Consider the following 19,526-nt stretch of genomic DNA (forward strand, 5'->3'; position numbering starts at 1 on the left):
TCAACAGTGAGAAGAAACGTAAGAAAGATAGAGAAAATTCGTGTTAGAATTATTAATCTTACTTTTTCGGTCATATTTAATAATAATATATATATATATATATATGTCGTACCTAGTAGCCAGAACTCACTTCTCAGCCTACTATTCAAGGCCCGATTTGCCTAATAAGCCAAGTTTTCCTGAATTAATGTATTTACTAAAAATTTTTTCTTATGAAATGATAAAGCTATATATATATATATATATATATATATATATATATATATATATATATATATATATATATATATATCCCTGCAGATTAACTTGATATAAAGTAGTCTACCATATAGAGGGAGATACACCACGTGAACTATATTTCAAGAATTTAGTAACATATTGCATTCAATTAGAGGTGTGACACGTGTATTGCCAAAGAAGTAAATTAATATGATGCATCCAATTTGAAAGGTGAGACTGATAGACTACATGTATGACACACAATGAATTAATATCAGGAATTTGTTGAATATTGCAGAGCATCTGAATTTGACATCATTAACAGACTCAGAGGCTAGCCTTGATCATACTCAATTACAACACACAGCTCATGTAGCAGGTATTTGATTTAAACAGGATTTAAATTGTCAACAAATCTTATCTTTGTAACAGAAATTCCAGAAATAGGCATCCCAGAGTTCTATGTTGACAAGTTGTTTTATTCTATCATATAGACGAGTTACACCATTATATATAACCTTTTAAAGTTGTACTTACATAAAAAAAGCTAATATTCATGTGAAAGTTTGATTGGCTATTGATAAACAAAAGAATATGGATTTCTGAATTATTCTGATCTAGATGTGGAAGTAAAAATTATGACTGCTAGTCTAACTTGAATGTGAAAGATACTGTGTTCATTTACATAATTTGGATATTGTAGAGTTAGTAATTTAATACACACTTTAGGTTACATGTTGTATGCAAATTTAGCATTCTGAGTATGCAAATGTTCTGTTCAGCAGCTATTGATAGCAGCCTATATGCAACATTAACAAGCTTGGCTAGATTGATGATTTATTTACATATCATTATATCCATTATATTATTGCATACAAGAAATGAGTGATTAATATGTTACTTCTTTTATATAAATATATGCAGGCTTATGTAAATTTAATTGAGGACATTACGAGTATGTGGAGTTTGTAATGAAATATGCAGAGGTTGGCTAAACTGCACAAGAACTCCCCAGGAAATGATTTGTGAATTGTGATAACATGCACATTTTATATGGGCAATTGTGATAACATGCACATTTTATATGGGCAATTGTGATAACATGCACATTTTATATGGGCAATTGTGATAACATGCACATTTTAGATGGGCAATTGTGATAACATGCACATTTTATATGGGCAATTGTGATAACATGCACATTTTATATGGGCAATTGTGATAACATGCACATTTTATATGGGCAATTGTGATAACATCCACATTTTATATGGGCAATTGTGATAACATGCACATTTTATATGGGCAATTGTGATAACATCCACATTTTATATGGGCAATTGTGATAACATCCACATTTTATATGGGCAATTGTGATAACATGCACATTTTAGATGGGCAATTGTGATAACATGCACATTTTAGATGGGCAATTGTGATAACATGCACATTTTATATGGGCAATTGTGATAACATGCACATTTTATATGGGTAAATTCTAAGTAGGAAATAATTGTCGGAAAGGCTGTTGATGACTCGGTCAACTATGTTGGTTGGAGACCAACACGAGCAGACCAAAGGGCCTGCAATGGTGCCAATTCTCCCTTTGGGGCATTTAAAGGGACATAGTTTGGCAAGTCCTATCTTCAGATAACTAGTACATAATTTGTTGAAGATACAGTGTCATCATTTACATGCTTACGCATGTAAATGATTGCTGATTGATGATTTACTGCTTACGCATGTAAATGATTACTGGTACGCAATAGATTGTTGGTTACTATTTAGTGAAGATGTGTACTGCTAAGTAAATGACAATAGCTGGCCTAATTGGCAGTTACGTGGATTGGGCGACAAAAAGAGGGAGTGAGCCTCAATTCCTCTCTCTCTCTCACTAGTTCAAATAGCCATTGTTTCTGTCGACAGTGATGGAACCGCATGTGCTCAGCAGTTATCTCTCTACATTTAAGCACTACTACACCTTTTCCAATGATATGTGCAATGTTATTGTTGATAATGTTAAGTGATCCTGCCGATATTATTTCAAGTGCATCAGTTGTGAATATTTAGTATAAAATTGTGTGAAATTCTTTGAGTGTTGACACCCCTGGTCTGGTCGCAACCCGTCCTCTTAAAAATATCGTCATTTTTCGCTGGTATGCGCGCTATGGCCAAATTTGGACGTAATTTGAAATTAAATCGACTCACAAAAGTGACGTACTGTCCCGTTTTCTGTTTGAGTCGTCCGGCTTACTCGGTAAGGTTAGGAGAGGAAACTTTCAACTAACGTTTTTCATAACTTTTGAAACTTTATGAGAATTCCCTGCCCACCTAACCTATCAGAGGACCCTTAACTTACTGTTGTTGAAAAAAAAATCCCAATTTTATTTTAATTATTTTTTCATTTTCAAATTACGTCCATTTTCGGCCATACTGGTAAACGGCCAAAAGCGACGTTATTTTTAAGAGGACAGGTTGCTGGCCGACGACCGGACCGCTGGGACGTTAAGCCCCGGAAACACCTCAAGGTAACCCTTTTCATATATTTTCATATACATGACATATATATATGTTATGCTTAATAATTCTTGGTGACCGTGTGTTGTAGTAAGATTGTGTTTGTGATTGTGATTGTGATTGTGTTTGCTTTTACCCATCCGTTCCTGCCTACTGGAACTGGGAAATTGTATGGTAACATTGTAGGTAATCAGTAAGGCACAAAGTAATAGTGGCTATTTCTCTAGTTTTGTCTTAGATAATTTCCTAGACGGGAGATACTCAGCTGTGCCCAGGTCTTAACCCCCTTTCTCCACTCCCCATTCCCCCCCCCAATCTATCCCTCTCTCTCTTTCCCTATTCCTGCTCTCTTCAGCTCCACACCCCCCCCCCCCCCTCCCCTTCTTCAATTTTATTTCCCCTCTCACTCTTCGCCTTCTGTCTCTACCTTCTCCCCCACTCTGTCCACCTTTCTCTTCCTCAACATCCCTCCTCTTCCTCTTTCACACCTCTCATCCCTCTCCTCTCCGTCTCTCCCAATATATTCCCCCTCATATCTTTCCCCTCCTCTTCCCTCTTCCCCTTATCTCCACCTGTCTCCGTCCTCTGTCCTTCCCTCTCTTCAGACATCTCCCCTTTTTCCTCTTCTTTCTATCCCTAGCTCTGACCGTCTTGCCTGTCTCTGTGTCTGCCTATAAATTATTGTGCGTTGCTGTCTGTCTCTCACGGGAGACATCTCCCGTCACGCAGGGTGCAGTCGCACCTCCACAGATCTCCAGTATCATCTATTGATACTGACAATGGCTCAAAAGGGCCATCTATTACGGGTTATTCATGCCCGTGCCACCTTTTAGGTGGCTTAATCTTCATCAATCAATCATCTGTCTGTCTCTGTTGTTCTGTCTTCCTCTCTCGCTGTCTGCCCTGGTCGACCCAATCTCTCTGCATGTCTATCAATGTATATGTCTCTCTGTATCTCCCCCCTCATTCTGTTTTGTCTCATTCTATCTCTGACTCTCTCATAGAAATAATATAATAGTTTCCTAGTGGCGTGCAGAGGTCCGCTAATGGGGATTAAAACGAGTAAAATATTTAAAAAACATAATTGTTTCCCATTGGCTTTGAGAAAGAGGCGGGCCTTGAGAAAGGCCTTAGAAGGCCTTGAGAAAGCCTTAGAAGCTGTGGGAAAATCGGACAGTGCCAAAATAAATCATTGAAGCGGTCACATATGACCATGGCACGCTGTACCCTCTTGATTTCTGGCGACCCTCGACTAGTCCATGTCCGTCCCATACCTCAGCCCATTCACCCTGCAAAGTTTGGTAAGGATAGCCCAAAACATCTAGCCCCCATACTTGGACAATTATTAAACATTCTCTCTTATAACACGTTAACGTGTTACTGGTAGTCTGTTTTTACCTATATTACCTTCACCATATTTTTAAATGACAGTTTTTTACACAATATTATTCATCTGCAATCAGGCCAGGCAACAAGTTATATTTCATACGATGATGAATTCCTAAAATATCTTGAAGAGTTCCTTCATTCACAGTTAGGTTACAAAGCACAGCATGCTACAGGTCCCCAAGTTCACAGCCAAACAAGTTGAAAACATTGACTGTTTAGCATGCTTACTTTGGGTCAGGTAACACGATGACTTGATTCACTCACAATGACATTTGTTCTGACTTTCAGGTCTATAATTACATAACAACAAATGGGTCATTTGAGGATATAACACAAGTGGTTGGGCACCATTCCTTACCAACGTCCCATCACAAATCCTTATCCTGACCCCTTCCAAGGGCTATGTTCTCGCAATGGCTTGGCGGTTTCCCTTGATAATTCCTCCCTCCCTCTCCCTCTCCTTCTCCCTCTCTCTCCCATGTTGTTTACTCCCTCGCAAGGTATGAAGAGACACGCGGATACAAGATAAATTTAACGTTTGGGTTGGCGACGAAGTCAAACAATTGTAGATGAAACAACCTGGACTGGTCAGTACAGCTTAGGCCCCGCTTCTAGCAGATTGGCATTCGATCCCCAATAGTCCAAGTGATTGGGCACCATTCCCTCACTCCGCTCTATTCTTGATCCTTGTCCTCATACCTCCTCCAAGTGTTAAACAATCATACAAGATTAGTGGAACATCAGAGGTTACTGGGGAGGTGGCATCAGATGGAACAACAGAGATAGCTAGCCTGCATAACCTATCGCTCGCTATAACTAATGCATCGATATCAAATTTGAGAGTAAAAGTACGACAGTAATATTATATAACACATCACACATCCGTCGACGTGTTCACCCATCCATCAGGGCATTAAACTGTGTACACATCCATAATCTCGTGAAGCCACTTTCGGATTTTGATTCTGAAAACGAAAATAATGATTCTGTAAAGTAGTGATGTCATTCTTCCCGTTTGTGTATTTATTATTTGTGTCTGCAGGATCGAGCTGTTAGCTCTTGGACTCCGCCTTTCTAACCGTCGGTTGTCTAATGTGCTGACTCTCTGCCTATTTCCCTCTGTTATATCTATTACATGTATTCTCCCTAACACACACACACACACACGCACACACACACACACACACACACACACACACACACACACACACACACACACACGCACACACACACACACGCACACACACACACACACACACACACACACACACACACACACACACACACACACACACACACACACACACGCACACACACACACACACACACACACACACACACGCACACACACACACACACACACACACACACACACACACACACACACACACACACACACACACACACACACACAGGATGAAGCCCGTAGCAACTGATAACTCTCAGGAACCTAGACAGTTGAATTTCGTTTAATGGTCATTCCTCCCTCCCACACACAAGCAAAACTAGGAACTTTAAAATTATGTTCCAAGCTAATTATGTTAACCAGTTACAGAACCAGAGTCGCGCCTCGAGGCCCACACTTCAGATACAACTCCTTATCACCCCTAAGTCTTCAGACACTTGCATCCATCTTCCCCCCTTTTATCTTTTTGTAAAAATAAATTATCAACATATTTCTTATTAAAATGCATAAACAATTATGAGTTAGGGATTTTTCGTTTAATTTCTCGGTACTGGATGTTTTGGTCGCGGTAGGCTGAAAATTTATGTACCTAGCAAGTATGTATGCTGCTGGGCTTGCCAGTATGTATGCTGCTGGGCTTGCCAGTATGTATGTTGCTGGGCTTGCCAGTATGTATGTTGCTGGGCTTGCCAGTATGTATGCTGCTGAGCTTGTCAGTATGTATGTTGCTGGGCTTGCCAGTATGTATGTTGCTGGGCTTGCCAGTATGTATGTTGCTGGGCTTGCCAGTATGTATGCTGCTGGGCTTGCCAGTATGTATGTTGCTGGGCTTGCCAGTATGTATGTTGCTGGGCTTGCCAGTATGTATGTTGCTGGGCTTGCCAGTATGTATGTTGCTGGGCTTGCCAGTATGTATGTTGTTGGGCTTGCCAGTATGTATGTTGCTGGGCTTGCCAGTATGTATGCTGCTGGGCTTGCCAGTATGTATGCTGCTGGGCTTGCCAGTATGTATGTTGCTGAGCTTGCCAGTATGTATGCTGCTGGGCTTGCCAGTATGTAACTTGCTGGGCTTGCCAGTATGTATGCTGCTGAGCTTGCCAGTATGTATGCTGCTGGGCTTGCCAGTATGTATGCTGCTGAGCTTGCCAGTATGTATGCTGCTGGGCTTGCCAGTATGAAGTCAGAAGTGGCTGCATGAGGTTATGGGTATATAGACGCAGCTCAAGAAGGCTCCGAGCCGGGGAGATTATTAAGCAATATACCCAGCAAAATGATGTAACAAATTTAACGTGATCTAATATGAGTGAAGGACTAAAAATGTTATATGAAGTTAGAAAGTTATAGAAAAATCTATGTAGATTAATGAGTAATATAGTTCAATATATCAATATATCTGCCCTCTCAAAATTTAAGATAATTAATAAAACCATTGTTTTGTTTTTCTTATAAAGTTATACCACTTTTACTGTACATTGTTGGAAAACAATTATAGTTGGTCAAGTTTGAGTTCGTTATATCATCCCCCTATTTCCTCAAGTTGAGACCCCCATCTGTCACCAATCATTAAAAACTTGTCTATAATGAAATATTAAATTTCAGTTTGAAGACATGACAGGATGTTGATGGAGTGTGGACTGGTGGAGTGAGACAGCATGAGGGGACATGTTATCTTCACCAAGGTTCCCAGAGCACTGCAGGTTGATATAATATTTCATAACATGGACATACACTCCCAAGAGACGTCTGGCGGTCAAAGGCTCAACCTTACATCTGCAGAATTTATCTCCAGATAAACAAACGACCGGACTCAAGGTTGTTCCATTTCCCCACAGCATGGAGGCGCTTGTGCATATTTCCTTACGCCTGATACAACTGTTCACCTAGTCTGTAGCAGCGAGTTACCCAGGAGTTAGGAAACTGTTGTGGGTTGCATCCCGGGGAAAGTAGGCTGTTGGTCCTGCAGGACTTCAATAAGTCCAACAGGCTTGGTGTCCCCGACACAAGGAAACAACCACACGGTATCCTCTGTGCTGTTATATAAAATCAACCAGGGGCCAGATTCACGAAGCAGTTACGCAAGTTACGAACGTGTACATCTTTCCTCAATCTTTGACGGCTTTGGTTACATTTATTAAACAGTTTACAAGCATGAAAACTTACCAATCAACTGCTGTTATTGTTATAAACAGCCTCCTGGTGCTTCGGAGCTCATTAACTGTTTAATAATTGTAAACAAAGCCGCCAAAGATTGAGAAAAGATGTACAGGTTCATAAGTGCTTGCGTAACTGCTCCGTAAATCTGGCCCCAGGCATGTTGCCCGCAATATAAGCGTTGATGTGCAACTGTCAAACATGGCTAACTGTAAGATTAAACAATATAAGTGTCCCCGAGCCCAGCCGGCCGGTCAGGTCGTCACTTAAGTCAGTCTTCGAGCATACCAGCTGCACTACCGAGAATTAGGGCGGGTCTGTAGTGTGGCAACGCTCCACATCTCATCGTGAATCGCCTATTAAGATTCAATAAAACCTATTAAAAACGCGGCTAGTGGTGTTGCGGCCCCCCCCCCCTCCACTACCACATGTCTCCACCTCCCCCCCTTCCTCTCTCCCTCCCTCCCTTCCCCCCCTCCGCCTGATGAAGAGGCGGAGGTTGGCGTTCGGGAGGTATAAAGCCATATTTACCACTGGTCGTATTGTTTCTCAGTCCCCTGCTCCTGTCCTCCCGTCACCTCCCCCGTCCCTCCCAGAGGTCCACCCAGATAATGAAGGGTTGGGGAAATGAATTGGATATTTGCATGCCAGGCCAGGATGGGAGGCGGGCCGCGGGGCTCCGGTAATAGTCGATGGACCGGCCGCCTGCCACCGCCCCCTTCCCGCCACCACCACAACGGTAGCTGGGCCTCTTACTCTCCCTTCCACTTCTCTAACCTTGACTCTCCTATCACTTCCTCCTCTCCTCTCTTCCCTTCCCATCTTCTCTTCCTTCCCACACACTATAATTTATTCTGCTCATCAGATTGCATTCGTTCGCTAACTCTCTCTCTCTCTCTTTCAGTCTTTGCTACTTCTTCCCTGTTATGCTCACCTATTTTACCTCCTTCTCGTTTCTTCCCCTATGCCTTTCCACTTGGTTCCTTCGTGTCTTTGTATATCACACCCCGAAGTCTCTGTTCCATAGCACTCCTAAGACTCTAACTACACCAAAACTGTTCAGCTCTTTCCTTCCTGTTCTTTGTAACTTTACTTGCTTATCTTCGCGCAATGTCATCTTTTTAATGAGTTTATTTTTTTAATATACCTGAACTCTGTAGTTCATATCCAGGTCAACATATTTGACCGTCTGCTTCTACCTGGTCCAACGTATCCGAACACCCAGTTTCTACCAAATCCAGCGTATCCGAACACCCAGTTTCTACCAAATCCAGCGTGTCCGAACACGCAGTTTCTACCAAACCCAGCATGTCCGAACACCCAGTTTCTACCAAACCCAGCATATCTGAACACCCAGTTTCTACCAAACACACGTATCCGAACACGCAGTTTCTACCAAACACACGTATCCGAACACGCAGTTTCTACCAAACCCAGCGTATCCGAACACCCAGTTTCTACCATATCTCGCAGCCTTTTCTGTCCTTCATTTCCTCTCATTTACACGATTTTCTCCCCTATTCTTCCTCTTCCATCTTCTTCCCTTCCAAATTCATTACCCCTCCTGAAATTCTCTCTCTCCCCTTTCCATTGTTTATCAACTCTCCCACATCTCTCTCCCTCTCCCTTCTCACCTTCAAGAACTTTTACAATGAAGATAGTTAATGGAGAGTCTGCTATAAGTTAGATTTATACTCTTTGTTTCCAGGGGTGTGTGATGCAGCCCGGCGCGCCTGCCTGCTGTGTTCCCTGCCCTCAGGTCTCTTACAACTCCCTTAAACAATCATAAAATAATAATTTTTGTTTTCCTATGTATTTTTCCCCATTTCTATATTTTCTCCGTATCTGTTTTTCCTCCAAATTTACATTTCTTGTATCTCTTCTCAGGTCTGGGGTTCCCAGGCACACTCTGTCACTCTAAATCTTTGCTTTTCTGCCTACCTGAGCACGATTGGAGGCCAGACGACTAAGGATTGCCTCACCCAACTTTGCAAGATGACACAAGGGGTGTAAGGAAACATCATAAGCCAGTTGGGGGTCGGCCCCCAATACCACTCTTTAAGAAATATAGATTCCTAGAGCAACCCCCCTGTGATGTTCATGAAGTCTGATATCGGGGATTTGTTTTCCTTTTTTATATTTTTCTGCAATTTTTTCTCCTGTTCGTAATAATAAATTTTCTGAAACAGAGGCCGAGTGAAAGATATGGGAGAAGGAAGGGGAAAGGAAGAAATATGATGAAGGAGCGGGGGAGGGAAACGTGGGAAAGGTGTGAGATGGGGGAGAGGAAAAGAAACAGGAGGGGGTGGGAGAGGAGAGGATATAGGAGGAAAGAGGAGAGAATAGGGGTGACAAGGGGGAGGAAAGAGGAGAGAATAGGGGTGACAAGGGGGAGGAAAGAGGAGAGAATAGGGGTGACAAGGGGGAGGAAAGAGGAGAGAATAGGGGTGACAAGGGGGAAGAAAGAGGAGAGAATAGGGGTGACAAGGGGGAGGAAAGGGGAGAGAATAGGGGTGACAAGGGGGAAGAAAAGGGGGGTGTAGAGTGGGAATAGGGGCGGAGAGGCAGAAGGGCTCAGAGATATCCAGTGGGAGGTGGCGGATAGGTCAGTGTCACACGGAGTTGACACAGATATCTAAAGGTCTCTAAGCTAAGCCATTTACGAGTGTGTGTGGGGGGGGGGGGACCTAGTTACATCAAGTTTCTGTTTGCCAATTACACTCCCCATCATTAATGAGTAATTACAATTAGCCAACCATTTGTCGCTGCTCACCACCCTCTGAGCCGTGTTCAGTGGCTATGATTGTACTCGCGGGCATGATTGTACTCGCGGGCATGATTGTACTCGCGGGCATGATTGTACTCGCGGGCATGATTGAGTTAGTATTCACAGGTACTTGTCAACATGAGAGCGCTTCCTAGAGGTCCAATACCACAATGTTATGAAATATGGAGGCCGGTTGTGTCTATTGTTTTGTGTGTGTGTGTGTGTACACACCTAGTTCTGCTTGTGAGGGTTGAGCTCTGGCTCTTTGGTCCCGCCTCTTAACCGCCAATCTACAAGTGTACAGACTCTTGAGCTTCTCGTGTGTGTGTGTGTGTGTGTGTGTGTGTGTGTGTGTGTGTGTGTGTGTGTGTGTGTGTGTGTGTGTGTGTGTGTGTGTGTGTGTGTGTGTGTGTCCGTAAGAGAATTCGTGTGCATGCGTAAGAGCTCATGAGTGTATAAGAGCTCCCACATGTTCAGGAGAGTGCTGGACTTGGCGTGTGGGAGCGTTGTGGTGTGTGTGTGTGTGTGTGTGTGTGTGTGTGTGTGTGTGTGTGTGTGTGTGTGTGTGTGTGTGTGTGTGTGTGTGTGTGTGTGTGTGTGTGTTCTTCCCAGTTCTCAACTGAGTACCCTCACATTCTCCCTCCCCTCCTCTCTTGATGACTCTAAACCTCTTTATATATTCCTCTCAGTATCCCACATTGCTATTACATCACCAAAGGTTCTCCTGTTATCTCATGTGGTAACATTGTGTATTCTTAAACCTGTCTTAAACTTGTCTTTACATCAAGTGAGGATTCAACAATGGTGTTTGGCATTCGAGGACTGGGCCATTATTTATCAAGTATTTACACATTCATTTGTGAAGCCTCTACATCATTCCTCAATCATGACAGCTTTGTTTACAATTATTAAACAATTTACGAGCTTCGAAACTTCGCTACCCATGGTTATTATTATTATTATGTGTATATGGTACATGGAGGCAATCCCTGTGTACATATGGTATATGGCGGCCGTCCCTATGTACATGTGGTACACGGAGGCAGCCCTATGTACATATGGTACACGGAGGCAGCCCCTATGTACATATGATACATAGAGGCAGCCCCTATGTACATATGGTACATAGAGGCCGTCTCTGTGTGCATGTAGTACATGTTGGCCGAGCAGACTGAAGAATGCCAGAGCCGAGTTAATGACTCGGTCTGACCCCCCCTCCCCCCCTCCCCCTCCCCCCTTTAAGTTATGACTACTATTTACACGCAAGTTTGAACCATTTTGTATCAATGTTTTCCTACCTGTCAGTGGTGCAGCGCCCCCAGGGTAGACGGATGGGTGCTTACTCAGAACTGAACATGAAGTATGGATTCTTGTCAAACTGAGTTGCAACTGAGTTCAATTGTAACAGGCTTCACATCGTCTGATTTCTTGCAATCCCAAGTTTCTGGAACCCAGCCTTGGGAATGAATTGATTCAGTTCAGATTATGTATGCTACTGAATGTAACTGCAGTTGATACTGTAAGTAAATGTAGCTGTGAACTGATTTTATTTTTAAGACAACTGAGTCAAACTCTCTTCAGTTTTTTAATTATATATATATATAGTCAGGAAAATATTGATGATTTTGCAATTAAAAAAATGTCGCAAATGTAAATTAAACATTTTCTCTCCTGATTATTTCTTCAACTTTGTTAGATGTCAATCAATGATGATTTTTAGAGCAAACATTTTATTTTTTACATCTAATTTTGGTGGTCTCTCCACCTAAGATCTCCCAAGCCTTAGGCTTAAGTCTGCATAGCCTATAGGGCTATTCGCCAGTGCTTGCTGGGATTGAACTCTAGGAGCTGTGTGTGTGGCCAAGACCGTAGCTTGTTTAGGTCCTCTCGAAGTATCGTGCAGTCGCTTTCAATCGTTACCCTGTTCACCAGTTTCGCATCATTCTTCTTGAGGTTATCTTGAGTTGATTTCGGGGCTTTAGTGTCCCCGCGGCCCGGTCCTCGACCAGGAAGCAGCCCGTGACAGCTGACTAACTCCCAGGTACTTATTTACTGCTAGGTAACAGGGGCATAGGGTGAAAGAAATTCTGCCCATCGTTTCTCGCCGGCGCCCGGGATCAAACCCGGAACCACAGGATCACGTAGACAGCGTGCTGTCCGCTCGGCCGGCCGGCCTCCTGGATTAGCAAACATTTTCATATAAGATCTGACTTCTTCAAGTTTATCATTGGCATGTATCAAGAATAGTTTGGTTCAAGGATCGAGCCAAGTTTGACTTAGCTCATCGCTTTCCCAAACTCTGACATCTCTCACTGTAACTCTCAGCTTGCTGTCTGTCAGGTACTCTCTTGCCCAGTCTAATTACCTTCCTACTTGTAAGAGGCTCAGTGGCCAAGACGTTCTGGTAGTCTAGCAAGATGCCATTAACCCAGCCCCTGTTACCTAGCAGTAAATAGGTACCTGGGAGTTAGTCAGCTGTCACGGGCTGCTTCCTGGGGGTGGAGGCCTGGTCGAGGACCGGGCCGCGGGGACACTAAAGCCCCGAAATCATCTCAAGATAGCCCCAGTTCTCCTACCTATTCTTTGCAACTTACGTAGAACAACATGAGGCACGTCAAGTACGACTTGCCACATCTATTAGGTGAGTACATCTAAAACCTTCCCGCGTCTCCTTTAATAAAGTTTGTTTTCTACTAAAGTTCCACGACTCTCCGTCCAATGTTTATTTCAGGAACATAGGGAATGCTGGTCACTGGCGCTGAGTGCCCGGGTGCTGACTAAACATACTGGGGCATTCTGGGACAAAATGAACATAGGGAATGCTGGTCACTGGCGCTGAGTGCCCGGGTGCTGACTAAACATACTGGGGCATTCTGGGACAAAATGAACATAGGGAATGCTGGTCACTGGCGCTGAGTGCCCGGGTGCTGACTAAACATACTGGGGCATTCTGGCACAAAATGAACATAGGGAATGCTGGTCACTGGCGCTGAGTGCCCGGGTGCTGACTAAACATACTGGGACATTCTGGCACAAAATGAACATAGGGAATGCTGGTCACTGGCGCTGAGTGCCCGGGTGCTGACTAAACATACTGGGGCATTCTGGGACAAAATGAACATAGGGAATGCTGGTCACTGGCGCTGAGTGCCCGGGTGCTGACTAAACATACTGGGACATTCTGGGACAAAATGAACATAGGGAATGCTGGTCACTGGCGCTGAGTGCCCGGGTGCTGACTAAACATACTGGGGCATTCTGGCACAAAATGAACATAGGGAATGCTGGTCACTGGCGCTGAGTGCCCGGGTGCTGACTAAACATACTGGGGCATTCTGGCACAAAATGAACATAGGGAATGCTGGTCACTGGCGCTGAGTGCCCGGGTGCTGACTAAACATACTGGGACATTCTGGCACAAAATGAACATAGGGAATGCTGGTCACTGGCGCTGAGTGCCCGGGTGCTGACTAAGCATACTGGGGCATTCTGGGACAAAATGAACATAGGGAATGCTGGTCACTGGCGCTGAGTGCCCGGGTGCTGACTAAACATACTGGGACATTCTGGCACAAAATGAACATAGGGAATGCTGGTCACTGGCGCTGAGTGCCCGGGTGCTGACTAAACATACTGGGGCATTCTGGGACAAAATGAACATAGGGAATGCTGGTCACTGGCGCTGAGTGCCCTGGTGCTGACTAAACATACTGGGGCATTCTGGCACAAAATGAACATAGGGAATGCTGGTCACTGGCGCTGAGTGCCCTGGTGCTGACTAAACATACTGGGGCATTCTGGGACAAAATGAAGAACAAGTAAATAACAGAAAATATCAAAGAATTCAACACGATACGTCACGACGCGACTTTAAAGTCGTTCTGTTGCAAAAACAGCAACAAACACACAAATACACACACAAACAGCAACAAACACACAAATACACACACAAACAGCAACAAACACACAAATACACACACAAACAGCAACAAACACACAAATACACACACAAACAGCAACAAACACACAAATACACACACAAACAGCAACAAACACAAATACACACACAAAAGCCATCCACCGTAAACATTTGCTAGGGGAGTGCATACACCAAGCTAAATACTAAGAGAGCCATATAAACAGGTTAGCATCAGCAGCATATGCAACCTAAACAAACATTGGACTAAACTGCCAACAAAGGAGTCAATTGCCATCCTATACACCACACATCTTGGAGTACGCAGCACCAGCTTGGCAACCGCACCCTGGAAACACAAACCGAAACTGTCTCTATTTTCAGCTTGTTATAACTAGTAATAAAGTTGTTACATCTTGGCTTAACGTGTTTATGACATATTAGAACGTTGTTACAACTTGTTATATTGGTTGTTATAACTGGTTAGGAGGTGTTAAAACTTGTTCGAACGTTGTACCAACGTCGTAGTTTCGGTGTGTGTTTGGCTAGTACCTACTCCAAGTACCATAAGGAACCTTTATAAGGTTCTCTTCCTGGCTGGTTTCTGAGATAAAGAACCCGAATAACAACAAGAGAACTAGACCTAAACGCAAGAAGATAAAGAGCTTTAGAATTGTAGTCGCGCGGGAGAGGACAGTGCTAAGAAGCTGCGGGAGAGGACAGTGCTAAGAAGCTGCGGGAGAGGACAGTGCTAAGAAGCTGCGGGAGAGGACAGTGCTAAGAAGCTGCGGGAGAGGACAGTGCTAAGAAGCTGCGGGAGAGGACAGCACTAAGAAGCTGTGGGAGAGGACAGCACTAAGAAGCTGTGGGAGAGGACAGCACTAAGAAGCTACGGGAGAGGACAGCACTAAGAAGCTGTGGGAGAGGACAGCACTAAGAAGCTACGGGAGAGGACAGCACTAAGAAGCTGTGGGAGAGGACAGCACTAAGAAGCTGCGGGAGAGGACAGCACTAAGAAGCTGTGGGAGAGGACAGCACTAAGAAGCTACGGGAGAGGACAGCACTAAGAAGCTGTGGGAGAGGACAGCACTAAGAAGCTGCGGGAGAGGACAGCACTAAGAAGCTGTGGGAGAGGACAGCACTAAGAAGCTGTGGGAGAGGACAGCACTAAGAAGCTACGGGAGAGGACAGCACTAAGAAGCTGTGGGAGAGGACAGCACTAAGAAGCTACGGGAGAGGACAGCACTAAGAAGCTGCGGGAGAGGACAGCACTAAGAAGCTGTGGGAGAGGACAGCACTAAGAAGCTACGGGAGAGGACAGCACTAAGAAGCTGTGGGAGAGGACAGCACTAAGAAGCTACGGGAGAGGACAGCACTAAGAAGCTGTGGGAGAGGACAGCACTAAGAAGCTGCGGGAGAGGACAGCACTAAGAAGCTACGGGAGAGGACAGCACTAAGAAGCTGCGGGAGAGGACAACACTAAGAAGCTGCGGGAGAGGACAGCACTAAGAAGCTGCGGGAGAGGACAGCACTAAGAAGCTGCGGGAGAGGACTTCTGTTCGAACCACAACGCTGTAAATGCTTCACCCACGTACTACAAATACAAATAATCGCCAACAGAACCTAAACACCTAATCAGTACCTATATATGCACAATATGCTAATATATATTAATATTAATTTATATTTGAGAAAATTCATGTTTTGAATAAACACCATTTTAAAATTGATGAATGCGTCTTTGGGGTCGACCGCTGGATGGAATAGACTGGGTCTGAGGACGGGTTGACTGAGGATAGAATCAAATAAACGCACTTGAGAACACAAACGCATGTATCGCCTGCGTAAGAACTTGATGTATAAGTTAAGTAATTTATTATTCACTCCACTTATACTTATATATAGTACCACTTATATTATTGGTATTATATATAATATATAATATATAATACAGTGGTATTATATATAATACCACTTATATATTTATTATTCACTTTCAGGAGGCCTGGTCGACGACCGGGCCGCGGGGACACTAAGCCCCGGAAGCACCTCAAGGTAGGTAGCCTCCATACCCATCCCTTGTACTATAATCTAAGTACAAGGGTTATAGATTACCCATATTCTTGTACTATAATGCAAGAACAAGGGTTATAGAGGCATATAATGGGTAAAGGAACTACACGCCAATAGTTCGTTAAGTAAGTAACAGTTTTGTGAAACTAGTTACACCATTTTCTTTTTCTTTTACACAAGTACATGTACATATATCAATAATCTTTCCATATAACAAGTAATTCAAGCTGCGGCCTACAACAGGCGCTATACAGGCAGCTATACAGGCAGCTATACAGGCAGCTATGCAGGCAGCTATACAGGCAGCTATGCAGGCAGCTATACAGGCAGCTATACAGGCAGCTATGCAGGCAGCTATGCAGGCAGCAATACAGGCAGCTATACAGGCAGCTATACAGGCAGCTATGCAGGCAGCTATGCAGGCAGCTATACAGGCAGCTGTGCAGGCAGCTATACAGGCAGCTATGCAGGCAGCTATACAGGCAGCTATACAGGCAGCTATGCAGGCAGCTATGCAGGCAGCTATACAGGCAGCTATACAGGCAGCTATACAGGCAGCTATGCAGGCAGCTATACAGGCAGCTATACAGGCAGCTATACAGGCAGCAATACAGGCAGCTATACAGGCAGCTATACAGGCAGCTATACAGGCAGCTATGCAGGCAGCTATACAGGCAGCTATACAGGCAGCTATACAGGCAGCTATACAGGCAGCTATACAGGCAGCTATACAGGCAGCTTACATTTTCAGTTTACATTTGTGTGGTTTGAGTTATGGTTAAGACTAAAGGAACTAGATCTGCTGTCACCAGAAGACGGATGGGCTACAGGAGACATGATTACCAAATACAAAATTCTCTAGCGTATTAAATAGGGCAAACAAAGTCAGACTATTGAGAGTATTATGGTGAAAACGATGTCGCAAATATACCATACACACATTAAAAATAGTTTTGTCTGTAAAGTACAAATGGAATGAACTAAGAAATGAGGCGCTGGTGGCAGACAACTAACGGAGATAACGGAGATCTTAACACAAGTTTAACGATAGATAACTAACAGCTTTTAACGGAGATATGAAAAGATCCCAATTGTCACCTGTGTGTCTACACACTAGTTGACTGAAGGATGAAAGGCTGGAACACAGAGCCAGCGCCCTGGAAACACAAACCGTAACTGTCTCTATTTTCCGCTTGTTACAACGTGTAATAAAATTGTTACATCTTGGCTTAACGTGTTTATGACGTATTAGAACGTTGTTACAACTTGCTAATATTGGTTGATATAACTGGTTAGGAAGTGTTAAAACTTGTTCGAACGTTGTACCAACGTCGTAGTTTCGGTGTGTGTTTGGAAGGAGAAACTCAACACATCGGTACAACGATTAAGTTAAAAGCAAATACAAATGTACATTATACAAATTCCTCCCCCCCCCCACCCCTTCGTTCCCTCCTGAGAGGGTCCCATCACCCCCCCCCACCCCTTCGTCCCCTCCTGAGAGGGTCCCATCACCCCCCCCCCCCTCCCTAAAGACCCACTTCGAGTGCCCATCCAAACAAAGAATCTTGGTTATGAGACTTCAAAAATAAACACCATAAGCTTCTTAGGTTTTCCTGCCAGACCGCTCCCTCCCCACCCAACACCCCCCCCCCCCCCTGCAACCCCCAAAGCTCCCCCCCACCCCCACCCCATTCCTCCTCACTGAATCCCCCATCAATCCCCACTTTCCCTTCCCCCCCCCCAAGTTAATCCCCCCCTCCCCCCCCCCCACCAACTGGATATTGGAACCTGAAGCTGAATCTATTCCATCCCCCCTCCCCCCCCCCCCTCCTCCCCCCCCAACACACCCGCTGCTGGAAAAGGGAAAAATCGTTTAATAGAAATCCAATATATTCCCACTCGAGGCGATAGATTGAAAAAGGCCCTCCCCCCCCCCCCCCCCCGAATCCCCACGGCCCTGGCTTGCTCAAACTGCCCATTTCTAATCGCAACCTTTTCTTTCAGCGGTGCATTTAATTGATAAACTTTACCCTCTTATCTCTGACGGCCATTATTGGCTTGGGAGGCTGAAGAGGGGAGTGGGCAGAGAGGGGTGTGGGGAGCGTGGGTGTGGGGGGGGAAAGGGTTTTTTTCGGGTGGGGTGGGGGAGGGGGCATGAAAAAGGGTGACTGGTAACTATGAGACAGAGTGGATATTATGATGGAAAAGGAACGAGAAGGTGTGTGTGGAGGGAGAGAATATGTGGGGAGCAAAGTGGGGGAGAGGGGGGGGGGGGAAAATAGCATTAAGAAATGGGTGAGGGAAGGGAACTATCAGGAGAAAGCGCCAAGCCATTACAACTATACAGCCCTGGGAAGGGATCAGGATAAGGATTTGCGATGGGACGGAGGGAAGGAATAGAGCCCAACCACTAGCACGGTCGGGGATTGAACGCCGACCTGCATGAAGAAAAGTGTCGGGGGAGGAAGAAAGGGGTGAGGAGAAAAAATAGTTTGGGGGGGAGATTATGTGCAAATAATGAGTAAGGTGGAGAAGCGTAAATACATAAAGGAGCGTAAAGTGTTGGATCAACAAGTGGACAGAGGGATGTCTAAGGATAGGGAGGGGGGGGGGGAGGGACGGCGGAGTGTTGCAGTGAGGAGGATGGGGAAGGATAGGAGTCAGTAAGCCACCCAACGCACCAGACATGCAGGCCAAGATATCCCACACAACATATCGACTCGCTATCCCCCCCCCCCCCACACACACACACACACGCCGCCACGCAAAAACTGCGGCCGAAGATATATGAATATTAACGATGACAATTTTCTCTGGGCTGTGATCCCGCGCTAAGAGTAGCGACTCGCTGACTGTCGCGGCGCCGCGACGCCGCAACAACTTACCGCCTGAATATGCTAAACCTCACGATCTATCTCTTAAAAAATATCCTGGGCTCTACTGCTCTGTAATGAATGGCAGGGGCTAGAGCCGGGGACTTGCCCTCATACCTAATTCTCATGAGTACAGAATTCGGCGAAATCTTCCGCGGTTGAGCACCGAAGAGTTCATTAATTAATGACGATATTAAGCGGGTGATGAGAGGCGCCCCTAGCACTGACATGAAATAATCATCCTGATGCATTTTTTATTGATGCTGAATTATCAACGGGACGAGGTTATTATTGACACGGACGGCCCCCCGGGGGTGAGATAACGGGGCGAGGTTATTACTGACACGGACGGTCCCCGGGGGTCACAGTAGTCAGTGCTCATCCACACCGTCATCCATAACCTTTAAACACAAGTGAATACATTAGTGAACAGTT

General features: G+C 44.7%; 1 protein-coding gene across 1 annotated transcript in view; it reads left to right on the forward strand.

Annotated features, from left to right (window-relative positions):
* Window positions 1–17,000, forward strand: part of LOC138359829 (A-kinase anchor protein 5-like) — a 79,494-nt gene extending 62,494 nt beyond the window's left edge. The window contains exon 2 of the mRNA XM_069319537.1: window positions 16,446–17,000. Coding sequence (XP_069175638.1) covers window positions 16,446–17,000 — 555 coding nt within the window. The remainder of the gene's footprint in view (window positions 1–16,445) is intronic.
* The last annotated feature ends 2,526 nt before the right edge of the window (window positions 17,001–19,526 follow it).

This window comes from Procambarus clarkii, chromosome 93 (genome assembly GCF_040958095.1).
Source record: "Procambarus clarkii isolate CNS0578487 chromosome 93, FALCON_Pclarkii_2.0, whole genome shotgun sequence".
Lineage (NCBI taxonomy): Eukaryota > Metazoa > Arthropoda > Malacostraca > Decapoda > Cambaridae > Procambarus > Procambarus clarkii.